Source organism: Myxine glutinosa, chromosome 5 (genome assembly GCF_964187855.1).
Source record: "Myxine glutinosa chromosome 5, kmMyxGlut1.1, whole genome shotgun sequence".
NCBI lineage: Eukaryota > Metazoa > Chordata > Myxini > Myxiniformes > Myxinidae > Myxine > Myxine glutinosa.
Window position 1 is genome coordinate 180,239,378 of NC_136265.1, and position 13,543 is coordinate 180,252,920.

At 44.0% G+C, this 13,543-nt stretch overlaps 1 protein-coding gene across 4 annotated transcripts in view; it reads left to right on the forward strand.

The window, feature by feature from the left end:
* ANKS6 (ankyrin repeat and sterile alpha motif domain containing 6) overlaps window positions 1–13,543 on the forward strand; it is a 33,637-nt gene that overhangs the window by 18,192 nt on the left and 1,902 nt on the right. For 3 of the 4 annotated variants that reach the window (XM_078779181.1, XM_078779182.1, XM_078779183.1), the window contains exon 8: window positions 10,258–10,369. In XM_078779181.1, coding sequence (XP_078635307.1) covers window positions 10,258–10,369 — 112 coding nt within the window. Of the gene's footprint in view, window positions 1–10,210; window positions 10,370–13,543 lie in introns of all 4 variants that reach the window. The other variant, XR_013623638.1, reaches the window with a different exon arrangement.

The window sequence follows — 13,543 nt, forward strand, 5'->3', positions numbered from 1 at the left end:
TTACAGGAGGCTTGTGTGAGTGTGTTTACAGGAGGTTTGTGTGAGTGTGTTTACAGGAGGTTTGTGTGAGTGTGTTTACAGGAGGTTTGTGTGAGTGTGTTTACAGGAGGTTTGTGTGAGTGTGTTTACGCGAGCTTTGTGTGAGTGTGTTTACACGAGGTTTGTGTGAGTGTGTTTACACGAGGTTTGTGTGAGTGTGTTTACACGAGGTTTGTGTGAGTGTGTTTAAATGAGGTTTGTGTGAGTGTGTTTACAGGAGGTTTGTTTGAGTGTGTTTACAGGAGGTTTGTGTGAGTGTGTTTACACGAGGTTTGTGTGAGTGTGTTTACAGGTTTGTTTGAGTGTGTTTACAGGAGGTTTGTGTGAGTGTGTTTACGCGAGCTTTGTGTGAGTGTGTTTACACGAGGTTTGTGTGAGTGTGTTTACACGAGGTTTGTGTGAGTGTGTTTAAATGAGGTTTGTGTGAGTGTGTTTACAGGAGGTTTGTGTGAGTGTGTTTACACGAGGTTTGTGTGAGTGTGTTTAAATGACGTTTGTGTGAGTGTGTTTACAGGAGGTTTGTGTGAGTGTGTTTATCGGAGGTTTGTGCGAGTGTGTTTACAGGAGGTTTGTGTGAGTGTGTTTACACGAGGTTTGTGTGAGTGTGTTTACACGAGGTTTGTGTGAGTGTGTTTACACGAGGTTTGTGTGAGTGTGTTTATAGGTTTGTTTGAGTGTGTTTACAGGTGGTTTGTGTGAGTGTGTTTACAGGAGGTTTCTGTGAGTGTGTTTACAGGAGGTTTCTGTGAGTGTGTTTACAGGAGGTTTGTGTGAGTGTGTTTACAGGAGGTTTGTGTGAGTGTGTTTACCGGAGGTTTGTGTGAGTGTGTTTACAGGAGGTTTGTGTGAGTGTGTTTACAGGTGGTTTGGGTGAGTGTGTTTACAGGAAGTTTGTTTGAGTGTGTTTACAGGAGCTTTGTGTGAGTGTGTTTACAGGAGCTTTGTGTGAGTGTGTTTACAGGAGGTTTGTGTGAGTGTGTTTACACGAGGTTTGTGTGAGTGTGTTTACAGGAGGTTTGTGTGAGTGTTTACACGAGGTTTGTGTGAGTGTGTTTACAGGAGGTTTGTGTGAGTGTGTTTACAGGTGGTTTGGGTGAGTGTGTTTACAGGAAGTTTGTTTGAGTGTGTTTACAGGAGCTTTTTGTGAGTGTGTTTGCAGGAGCTTTGTGTGAGTGTGTTTACAGGAGGTTTGTGTGAGTGTGTTTACACGAGGTTTGTGTGTGTGTTTATAGGAGGTTTGTTTGAGTGTGTTTAAATGAGTTTTGTGTGAGTGTGTTTACAGGAGGTTTTTGTGAGTGTGTTTGCAGGAGCTTTGTGTGAGTGTGTTTACAGGAGGTTTGTGTGAGTGTGTTTACACGAGGTTTGTGTGTGTGTTTATAGGAGGTTTGTTTGAGTGTGTTTAAATGAGTTTTGTGTGAGTTTGTTTACAGGAGGTTTGTCTGAGCATGTTTGCAGGAGGTTTTGGTGAGTGTGTTTGCAAGTGGTTTGTGTGAGTGTGTTGACAGGAGGTTTCTGTGAGTGTGTTTAAATGAGACTTGTGTGAGTTTGTTTACAGGATGTTTTGGGGAGTGTGTTTTCAAGAGGTTTGTTTGAGTTTGTTTAAATGAGGTTTGTTTGAGTGTGTTTACAGGAGGTGTTTTGAGTGTGTTTAAATTAGGTTTGTATGAGTGTGTTTATAGGAGGTTTGTTTGAGTGTGTTTAAATGAGGTTTGGGTGAGTGTGTTTAAATGAGGTTTGGGTGAGTGTGTTTACAGGAGGTTTGTGTGAGTGTGTTTACAGGAGGTTTGTGTGAGTGTGTTTACAGGAGGTTTGTGTGAGTGTGTTTACAGGAGGTTTGTGTGAGTGTGTTTACAGGAGGTTTGTGTGAGTGTGTTTACAGGAGGTTTGTGTGAGTGTTAACAGGAGGTTTGTGTGAGTGTGTTTACAGGAGGTTTGTGTGAGTGTGTTTACAGGAGGTTTGTGTGAGTGTTTACAGGAGGTTTGTGTGAGTGTGTTTACAGGAGGTTTGTGTGAGTGTGTTTACAGGAGGTTTGTGTGAGTGTTTACAGGAGGTTTGTGTGAGTGTGTTTACAGGAGGTTTGTGTGTGTGTTTTTACACGAGGTTTGTGTGAGTGTGTTTACACGAGGTTTGTGTGAGTGTTTTTACACGAGGTTTGTGTGAGTGTGTTTACACGAGGTTTGTGTGAGTGTGTTTACACGAGGTTTGTGTGAGTGTGTTTACACGAGGTTTGTGTGAGTGTGTTTACACGAGGTTTGTGTGAGTGTGTTTACAGGAGGTTTGTGTGAGTGTGTTTACACGAGGTTTGTGTGAGTGTGTTTACACGAGGTTTGTGTGAGTGTGTTTACACGAGGTTTGTGTGAGTGTGTTTACACGAGGTTTGTGTGAGTGTGTTTAAATGAGGTTTGTGTGAGTGTGTTTTCAGGAGGTTTGTGTGAGTGTGTTTACAGGAGGTTTGTGGGAGTGTGTTTACAGGAGATTTGTGCGAGTGTGTTTACAGGAGGTTTGTGTGAGTGTGTTTACAGGAGGTTTGTGTGAGTGTGTTTACAGGTTTGTGTGTGTTTACAGGAGATTTGTGTGAGTGTGTTTACAGGAGATTTGTGTGAGTGTGTTTACAGGAGGTTCGTGTGAGTGTGTTTACACGAGATTCGTGTGAGTGTGTTTACACGAGATTCGTGTGAGTGTGTTTACACGAGGTTTGTGTGAGTGTGTTTACAGGAGGCTTGTGTGAGTGTGTTTACAGGAGGTTTGTGTGAGTGTGTTTACAGGAGGTTTGTGTGAGTGTGTTTACAGGAGGTTTGTGTGAGTGTGTTTACAGGTGGTTTGCGTGAGTGTGTGTACAGGAGGTTTGTTTGAGTGTGTTTACACGAGGTTTGTGTGAGTGTGTTTACACGAGGTTTGTGCGAGTGTGTTTTTGGTTTGTTTGAGTGTGTTTACAGGTGGTTTGTGTGAGTGTGTTTGCAGGTGGTTTGTGTGAGTGTGTTTACACGAGGTTTGTGTGAGTGTGTTTACACGAGGTTTGTGTGAGTGTGTTTATAGGTTTGTTTGAGTGTGTTTACAGGTGGTTTGTGTGAGTGTGTTTACAGGTGGTTTGTGTGAGTGTGTTTACAGGAGGTTTGTGTGAGTGTGTTTACACGAGGTTTGTGTGAGTGTGTTTACAGGTTTGTTTGAGTGTGTTTACAGGAGGTTTGTGTGAGTGTGTTTACGCGAGCTTTGTGTGAGTGTGTTTACACGAGGTTTGTGTGAGTGTGTTTACACGAGGTTTGTGTGAGTGTGTTTAAATGAGGTTTGTGTGAGTGCGTTTACAGGAGGTTTGTTTGAGTGTGTTTACAGGAGGTTTGTGTGAGTGTGTTTACACGAGGTTTGTGTGAGTGTGTTTACAGGTTTGTTTGAGTGTGTTTACAGGAGGTTTGTGTGAGTGTGTTTACGCGAGCTTTGTGTGAGTGTGTTTACACGAGGTTTGTGTGAGTGTGTTTACACGAGGTTTGTGTGAGTGTGTTTAAATGAGGTTTGTGTGAGGGTGTTTACAGGAGGTTTGTGTGAGTGTGTTTACACGAGGTTTGTGTGAGTGTGTTTAAATGACGTTTGTGTGAGTGTGTTTACAGGAGGTTTGTGTGAGTGTGTTTATCGGAGGTTTGTGCGAGTGTGTTTACAGGAGGTTTGTGTGAGTGTGTTTACACGAGGTTTGTGTGAGTGTGTTTACACGAGGTTTGTGTGAGTGTGTTTACACGAGGTTTGTGTGAGTGTGTTTATAGGTTTGTTTGAGTGTGTTTACAGGTGGTTTGTGTGAGTGTGTTTACAGGAGGTTTCTGTGAGTGTGTTTACAGGAGGTTTGTGTGAGTGTGTTTACAGGAGGTTTGTGTGAGTGTGTTTACCGGAGGTTTGTGTGAGTGTGTTTACAGGAGGTTTGTGTGAGTGTGTTTACAGGTGGTTTGGGTGAGTGTGTTTACAGGAAGTTTGTTTGAGTGTGTTTACAGGAGCTTTGTGTGAGTGTGTTTACAGGAGCTTTGTGTGAGTGTGTTTACAGGAGGTTTGTGTGAGTGTGTTTACACGAGGTTTGTGTGAGTGTGTTTACAGGAGGTTTGTGTGAGTGTGTTTACACGAGGTTTGTGTGAGTGTGTTTACACGAGGTTTGTGTGAGTGTGTTTACACGAGGTTTGTGTGAGTGTGTTTACACGAGGTTTGTGTGAGTGTGTTTACAGGAGGTTTGTGTGAGTGTGTTTACACGAGGTTTGTGTGAGTGTGTTTACACGAGGTTTGTGTGAGTGTGTTTACACGAGGTTTGTGTGAGTGTGTTTGCAGGAGCTTTGTGTGAGTGTGTTTACAGGAGGTTTGTGTGAGTGTGTTTACACGAGGTTTGTGTGAGTGTGTTTACAGGAGGTTTGTGTGAGTGTGTTTACACGAGGTTTGTGTGAGTGTGTTTACACGAGGTTTGTGTGAGTGTGTTTACACGAGGTTTGTGTGAGTGTGTTTGCAGGAGCTTTGTGTGAGTGTGTTTACAGGAGGTTTGTGTGAGTGTGTTTACACGAGGTTTGTGTGAGTGTGTTTACACGAGGTTTGTGTGAGTGTGTTTACAGGAAGTTTGTTTGAGTGTGTTTACAGGAGCTTTGTGTGAGTGTGTTTACAGGAGCTTTGTGTGAGTGTGTTTACAGGAGGTTTGTGTGAGTGTGTTTACACGAGGTTTGTGTGAGTGTGTTTACAGGAGGTTTGTGTGAGTGTGTTTACAGGAGGTTTGTGTGAGTGTGTTTACACGAGGTTTGTGTGTGTGTTTATAGGAGGTTTGTTTGAGTGTGTTTAAATGAGTTTTGTGTGAGTGTGTTTACAGGAGGTTTTTGTGAGTTTGTTTACAGGAGGTTTGTCTGAGCATGTTTGCAGGAGGTTTTGGTGAGTGTGTTTGCAAGTGGTTTGTGTGAGTGTGTTGACAGGAGGTTTCTGTGAGTGTGTTTAAATGAGACTTGTGTGAGTTTGTTTACAGGATGTTTTGGGGAGTGTGTTTTCAAGAGGTTTGTTTGAGTTTGTTTAAATGAGGTTTGTTTGAGTGTGTTTACAGGAGGTGTTTTGAGTGTGTTTAAATTAGGTTTGTATGAGTGTGTTTATAGGAGGTTTGTTTGAGTGTGTTTAAATGAGGTTTGGGTGAGTGTGTTTAAATGAGGTTTGGGTGAGTGTGTTTACAAGAGGTTTTTGAGTGTGCTTAAATGAGGTTTGTGTGTGTTTACAGGGGGTTTGTGTGATTGTTTTTAGAAGGTTTGGGTGAGTGTTTTTGCAGGAGATTTTTGTGAGTTTGTTTACAGGAGGTTTTTGTGAGTTTGTTTACAGGAGGTTTGGGTGAGTGTGTTTACAGGAGGTTTTTGTGAGTGTGTTTAAATGAGGCTTGGGTGAGTGTGTGTACAAGAGGTTTTTTGAGTGTGCTTAAATGAGGTTTGTGTGAGTTTAAATGAGGTTTGTGTGAGTGTGTTGAGATGAGGTTTGTGTGAGTGTGTTTAAATGAGGTTTGTGTGAGTGTGTTCACAGGAGCTTTGTGTGAGTGTGTTCACAGGAGCTTTGTGTGAGTGTGTTTAAATGTGGTTTGTGTGAGTGTGTTTAAATGTGGTTTGTGTGAGTGTGTTTAAATGTGGTTTGTGTGAGTGTGTTTAAATGAGGTTTGTGTGAGCGTGTTCACAGGAGCTTTGTGTGAGTGTGTTTACAGGAGGTTTGTGTGAGTGTGTTTAAATGAGGTTTGTGTGAGTGTGTGTACAGGAGGTTTGTATGAGTGTGCTTAAATGAAGTTTGTGTGAGTGTGTTTAAATGTGGTTTGTGTGAGTGTGTTTACACGAGGTTTGTGTAAGTGTGTTTACAGGAGGTTTGTATGAGTGTGCTTAAATGAAGTTTGTGTGAGTGTGTTTAAATGTGGTTTGTGTGAGTGTGTTTACAGGAGCTTTGTGTGAGTGTGTTTACAGGAGGTTTGGGTGAGTGTGTTTACAGGAGGTTTGTGTGAGTGTGTTTACAGGAGGTTTGGGTGAGTGTGTTTACAGGAGGTTTGTGTGTGTTTACAGGAGGTTTGGGTGAGTGTGTTTACAGGAGGTTTGTGTGAGTGTGTTTATAGGAGGTTTGGGTGAGTGTGTTTACAGGAGGTTTGTGTGAGTGTGCTTAAATGAGGTTTGTGTGAGTGTGTTTAAATGTGGTTTGTGTGAGTGTGTTTACAGGAGGTTTGTGTTAGTGTGTTTACAGGAGGTTTGTGTGAGTGTGCTTAAATGAGGTTTGTGTGAGTGTGTTTAAATGTGGTTTGTGTGAGTGTGTTTAAATGAGGTTTGTGTGAGTGTGTTTACAGGAGGTTTGTATGAGTGTGTTTACAGGAGGTTTGTTTGAGTGTGTTTACACGATGTTTGTGTGTGTGTTTACAGGAGGTTTGTGTGAGTGTGTTTACACGAGGTTTGTGTGAGTGTTTACAGGAGGTTTGTGTGAGTGTGTTTACACGAGGTTTGTGTGAGTGTGTTTACACGAGGTTTGTGTGAGTGTGTTTACAGGAGGTTTGTTTGAGTGTGTTAACAGGAGGTTTGTGTGAGTGTGTTTACAGGAGGTTTGTGTGATTGTTTATGGAAGGTTTGTCTGAGTGTGTTTACAGGAGGTTTGTTTGAGTGTGCTTAAATGAAGTTTGTGTGTGTGTTTAAATGAGGTTTGTGTGAGTGTGTTTACAGAAGGTGTGTCTGAGCATGTGTGCAGGAGGTTTTGGTGAGTGTGTTTGCAAGTGGTTTGTGTGAGTGTGTTGACAGGAGGTTTCTGTGAGTGTGTTTAAATGAGACTTTAAATGGATTCAGACCTGGCTATTCCACCTTGGATGGATTACCCTGAACCAGTTTGGATTCAGACCCGGCTATTCCACCATGGATGGATTACCCTGAAATAGTTTGGATTCAGACCCGGCTATTCCACCTTGGATGGATTACCCTGAACCAGTTTGGATTCAGACCTGGCTATTCCACCTTGGATGGATTACCCTGAACCAGTTTGGATTCAGACCCGGCTATTCCACCTTGGATGGATTACCCTGAACCAGTTTGGATTCAGACCCGGCTATTCCACCTTGGATGGATTACCCTGAACCAGTTTGGATTCAGACCCGGCTATTCCACCATGGATGGATTACCCTGAAATAGTTTGGATTCAGACCCGGCTATTCCACCTTTGATGGATTACCCTGAAATAGTTTGGATTCAGACCCGGCTATTCCACCTTGGATGGATTACCCTGAAATAGTTTGGATTCAGACCCGGCTATTCCACCTTAGATGGATTACCCTGAAATAGTTTGGATTCAGACCCGGCTATTCCACCTTGGATGGATTACCCTGAAATAGTTTGGATTCAGACCCGGCTATTTCACCTTGGATGGATTATCCTGAAGTAGTTTGGATTCAGACCCGGCTATTCCACCTTGGATGGATTATCATGAACCAGTTTGGATTCAGACCTGGCTATTCCACCTTGGATGGATTACCCTGAACCAGTTTGGATTCAGACCTGGCTATTTCACCTTAGATGGATTACCCTGAAGTAGTTTGGATTCAGACCCGGCTATTCCACCTTGGATGGATTACCCTGAAATAGTTTGGATTCAGACCTGGCTATTTCACCTTGGATGGATTACCCTGAAGTAGTTTGGATTCAGACCCGGCTATTCCACCTTGGATGGATTACCATGAACCAGTTTGGATTCAGACCTGGCTATTCCACCTTGGATGGATTACCCTGAACCAGTTTGGATTCAGACCTGGCTATTTCACCTTGGATGGATTACCATGAACCAGTTTGAATTCAGACCTGGCTATTCCACCTTGGATGGATTACCATGAACCAGTTTGGATTCAGACCTGGCTATTTCACCTTGGATGGATTACCCTGAAGTAGTTTGGATTCAGACCTGGCTATTCCACCTTGGCTGGATTACCATGAACCAGTTTGAATTCAGACCTGACTATTCCATCTTGGATGGATTACCATGAACCAGTTTGGATTCAGACCTGACTATTCCATCTTGGATGGATTACCCTGAACCAGTTTGGATTCAGACCTGGCTGTTCCACCTTGGATGGATTACCATGAAGTCCTGAAGCACAAGTACGAGCTGAGGACCATCTTCTCTGGATGTCTCTCAGGCCTTTGACATTTTGACCATCCAGCCTTGATCTACAAGTTATCTTCCTTTGGTATTCAGGACCATGCTCACCTCAGAGTTGTCGAGCCTGGGTTCGAATCCCGACCCAGCTATAAATCATCACCCTGGTGTTTCGCATGCACGCCCAATCGGCCATCCACCAATGTGTCCATCCGATGGCACGTTGGTGCCTCTCCATCTTGTACCAGTTTGCCTGTGGCCTTCCTCCTGCTGCCCCCTCTCCTACCTCTGCCACTCATCAAGCCAACCCAGGTTGCACGTGCTCCTCAAGAAACCATCACCTGCTCACCTTTTCAAAGTTCATGTTGGTTGCCCACCTGTATTAATTCGTCCCCTTATTCTCCCGATTGTGAAATAGTGTTCCTGCGTCCATTGTCTCTTTATCCTCAATTCAGTCTTTCGAATGTGCCGCCCATATCCAACTCACTTAAGGAATCCACATCCCTTCGAATGTGCCACCCATCACTAATTCACTTATGGAATCCACATCCCTTCGAATGTGCTGCCCATCACTAACTCACTTATGGAATCCACATCCCTTCGAATGTGCCACCCATCACTAATTCACTTATAGAATCCACATCCCTTCGAATGTGCCACCCATCACTAATTCACTTATAGAATCCACATCCCTTCGAATGTGCTGCCCATCACTAATTCACTTATAGAATCCACATCCCTTCGAATGTGCTGCCCATCACTAATTCACTTATAGAATCCACATCCCTTCGAATGTGCCGCCCATCACTAATTCACTTATAGAATCCACATCCCTTCGAATGTGCCGCCCATCACTAATTCACTAATAGAATCCACATCCCTTTGAATGTGCCGCCCATCATTAATTCACTTATAGAATCCACATCCCTTCGAATGTGCCGCCCATCACCAATTCACTTATAGAATCCACATCTTTTCGAATGTGCCGCCCATCACTAATTCACTTATAGAATCCACATCCCTTCGAATGTGTCGCCCATCAGTAACTCACTTATGGAATCCACATCCCTTCGAATGTGCCGCCCATCACTAATTCACTTATAGAATCCACATCCCTTCGAATGTGCCGCCCATCACTAATTCACTTATAGAATCCACATCCCTTCAAATGTGCCACCCATCACTAATTCACTTATAGAATCCACATCCCTTCGAATGTGCCGCCCATCACTAATTCACTTATAGAATCCACATCCCTTCGAATGTGCCGCCCATCACTAATTCACTTATAGAATCCACATCCCTTCGAATGTGCCGCCCATCACTAATTCACTTATAGAATCCACATCCCTTCGAATGTGCCGCCCATCACTAACTCACTTATGTACGTCCATGTCTCTTCGAATGTGCCGCCCATCACCAACTCACTTATGGACGTCCACATCTCTTCTACCCTCGCTGATTCTTTCCTCTTCTGTTCCTCTCGGGCCTTGTAGTCCTCGTCCACCTCACCCAGGTAGTTTGTTGGTGAACCTGCTGCCATTTGTTGTTGTGATTCCTTGTATAGAAAAAAAAAAACCCTCACTTGTACAATCTCCATTTTTTTGTTCTGAATGGCACAAACAATGTCCAGGTTTTATCGCCATCAGTCATATCCGCAACATTGAATTTCACACACTAACAGATCACCCAATCGTTAGAGGATTTGAATTTGTTTGTAGCATCGGGCATTGCAACAGGTGTTAAATCCAGGTTAAAACACAAGGTTTTCTTGGAGCACTTCCGGTGCGGCTCATTTCTACAAGCACGTTATGTTCCCTCTCTCTATCGTCATTTCCGCTTGTGACATATTCATCGATTTCGGCTAGTGTAGCTCCATTTTCATGCCAGTGGAGCCTGGGCCGACTTGTATTTGCATGCCAGTGGAGCCTGGGCCCACCTGTATCATGGGGTGAAATGCTGTCGTGTTGTAATTCATAACGAGTCCCGCACCTTCCTAGGACATGCGCTCGAGAAGTTCAGCAGATTGAATTCGTACCGTCGTTCCCCAATCTATGATTTCATGATCATGTCATCCTACAGGTGTGATGAAGTTTTCAAGTTGCCCCATCTCTCACCATCCATTCCAGGTGGACTTGGAAGCGTTCCTCACCCTCAGTGATTTAGATCTGCAAGAACTTGGAGTTTCCAGCAGCGGCTCCAGACTTCAACTCCTCGGTGCCATTTCTCGACTCAACTCCAGTAAGATGCACAAGCAATTTCCACTCAAATCACTTTTTTCTTACGATACATCTCATTTCGTCTCACTGTGCTTAGCCAACCTGCACAAGTTTACCTTTTTCAACAAATAGGCCGCGGCACAGAGAATGCTTCTTGTCATGGCCTGCTGTTGAAGTTTTATTTATTTATTTTAATTTCACAACTCCTTCCTTCCTTCCTTCTCCAATAGCTTTTGATTTCCTCCACTGCCTTCTTATCATCTGTTCTCAGTTATCATCAACACATAATCTCCAAAGATGCAGTTTCATTGTGCACTTCGTTCCGATTCTGACCGGTTGGTCATTCCAGACCCAGATATTACCTTAACCTTGATATAACTAGGTAGGTTTGATGATGAATAACTACCTCTCTCACTTGAACATCATTACGCCAAGTGGTTCGTTCCATTTGAGCAGTGTTCACATATACACGTTGTACACGTTTAAGTGAACCTGCTTATGCACGTTTAAGTTGTATCTGCAATGGAACCCGATGGTGAATTGCCACCATTGTTATGGATATTCATCGCTTGGAACATCGAGATCCGTGCGGTCCCGTTCTTCTCTGATCATTTCTGAAGACGTTGAGAAGGTGGACGTGGTATGGGGAACCTCGTGCCAAGATTCCCTGTGATTACAAGGCAAGATTCCCTGTGATTACAAGCCAAGATTCCCTGTGATTACAAGCCCAGATTCCCTGTGATTACAAGCCCAGATTCCCTGTGATTACAAGCCCAGATTCCCTGTGATTACGAGCCCAGATTCCCTGTGATTACGAGCCCAGATTCCCTGTGATTACGAGCCAAGATTCCCTGTGATTACGAGCCAAGATTCCCTGTGATTACGAGCCAAGGTTCCCTGCGATTACGAGCCAAGATTCCCTGTGATTACGAGCCAAGATTCCCTGTGATTACGAGCCAAGATTCCCTGTGATTACGAGCCAAGATTCCCTGTGATTACGAGCCAAGATTCCCTGTGATTACGAGCCAAGATTCCCTGTGATTACGAGCCAAGATTCCCTGTGATTACGAGCCAAGATTCCCTGTGATTACGAGCCAAGATTCCCTGTGATTACAAGTCAAGATTCCCTGTGATTACAAGCCAAGATTTCCTGTGATTACAAGACAAGATTCCCTGTGATTACAAGCCAAGATTCCCTGTGATTGCAAGCCAAGATTCCCTGTGAATACAAGCCAAGATTCCCTGTGAATACAAGCCAAGATTCCCTGTGATTACAAGGCAAGATTCCCTGTGATTACAAGGCAAGATTCCCTGTGATTACAAGGCAAGATTCCCTGTGATTACAAGGCAAGATTCCCTGTGATTACAAGCGAAGATTCCCTGTGATTACAAGCCAAGATTCCCTGTGATTACAAGCCAAGATTCCCTGTGATTACAAGGCAAGATTCCCTGTGATTACGAGCCAAAATTCCCTGGGATTACGAGCCAAAATTCCCTGCGATTACGAGCCAAGATTCCCTGCGACTACGAGCCAACATTCCCTGCGACTACGAGCCAAGATTCCCTGCGACTACGAGCCAAGATTCCCTGCGACTACGAGCCAAGATTCCCTGCGACTACGAGCCAAGATGCCCTGCGACTACGAGCCAAGATTCCCTGCGACTACGAGCCAAGATTCCCTGCGACTACGAGCCAAGATTCCCTGCGACTACGAGCCAAGATTCCCTGCGACTACGAGCCAAGATTCCCTGCGACTACGAGCCAAGATTCCCTGCGACTACGAGCCAAGATTCCCTGCGACTACGAGCCAAGATTCCCTGCGACTACGAGCCAAGATTCCCTGCGACTACGAGCCAAGATTCCCTGCGATTACGAGCCAAGATTCCCTGTGATTACGAGCCAAGATTCCCTGTGATTACGAGCCAAGATTCCCTGTGATTACAAGCCAAGTTTCCCTGTGATTACAAGCCAAGATCCCCTGTGATTACAAGCCAAGATCCCCTGTGATTACAAGCCATGATTCCCTGCGATTACAAGCCAAGATTCCCTGCGATTACAAGCCAAGATTCCCTGCGATTACAAGCCAAGATTCCCTGGGATTACAAGCCAAGATTCCCTGTGATTACAAGCCAAGATTCCCTGTGATTACAAGCCAAGATTTCCTGTGATTACAAGCCAAGATTCCCTGTGATTACAAGCCAAGATTCCCTGTGATTACAAGCCAAGATTCCCTGTGATTACAAGCCAAGATTCCCTGTGATTACAAGCCAAGATTCCCTGTGATTACAAGCCAAGATTCCCTGTGATTACAAGGCAAGATTCCCTGTGATTACAAGCCAAGATTCCCTGTGATTACAAGCCAAGATTCACTGTGATTACAAGCCAAGATTCCCTGTGATTAAAAGCCAAGATTCCCTGTGATTACGAGCCAAGATTCCCTGTGATTACGAGCCAAGATTCCCTGTGATTACGAGCCAAGATTCCCTGTGATTACAAGCCACGATTCCCTGCGATTACGAGCCAAGATTCCCTGTGATTACAAGCCAAGATTTCCTGTGATTAAAAGCCAAGATTCCATGTGATTACAAGCCAAGATTCCCTGTGATTACAAGCCAAGATTCCCTGTGATTACAAGCCAAGATTCCCTGTGATTACAAGGCAAGATTCCCTGTGATTACAAGCCAAGATTCCCTGTGATTACAAGCCAAGATTCACTGTGATTACAAGCCAAGATTCCCTGTGATTACAAGCCAAGATTCCCTGTGATTACAAGCCAAGATTCCCTGTGATTACAAGGCAAGATTCCCTGTGATTACAAGCCAAGATTCCCTGTGATTACAAGCCAAGATTCCCTGTGATTACAAGCCAAGATTCCCTGTGATTACAAGGCAAGATTCCCTGTGATTACAAGCCAAGATTCCCTATGATTACAAGCCAAGATTCCCTGTGATTACAAGCCAAGATTCCCTGTGATTACAAGCCAATATTTACTGAGCACAAAGATACTCAAAAAATAGACGTGCTGCGTCTGCATCGGTCGGGTCATGGGTCGTGATGTTACCAATGCAGACACAGGGTGCAGAGAACGTGATTGAATGATGAATCTATCTTTGTGCCGATGTCGCGGTGATGGTATCCAGGGCTACTTGTCGAATTTTTGGGAATGATCAATTTTTTTTTATTTCAAAAGCTTGCC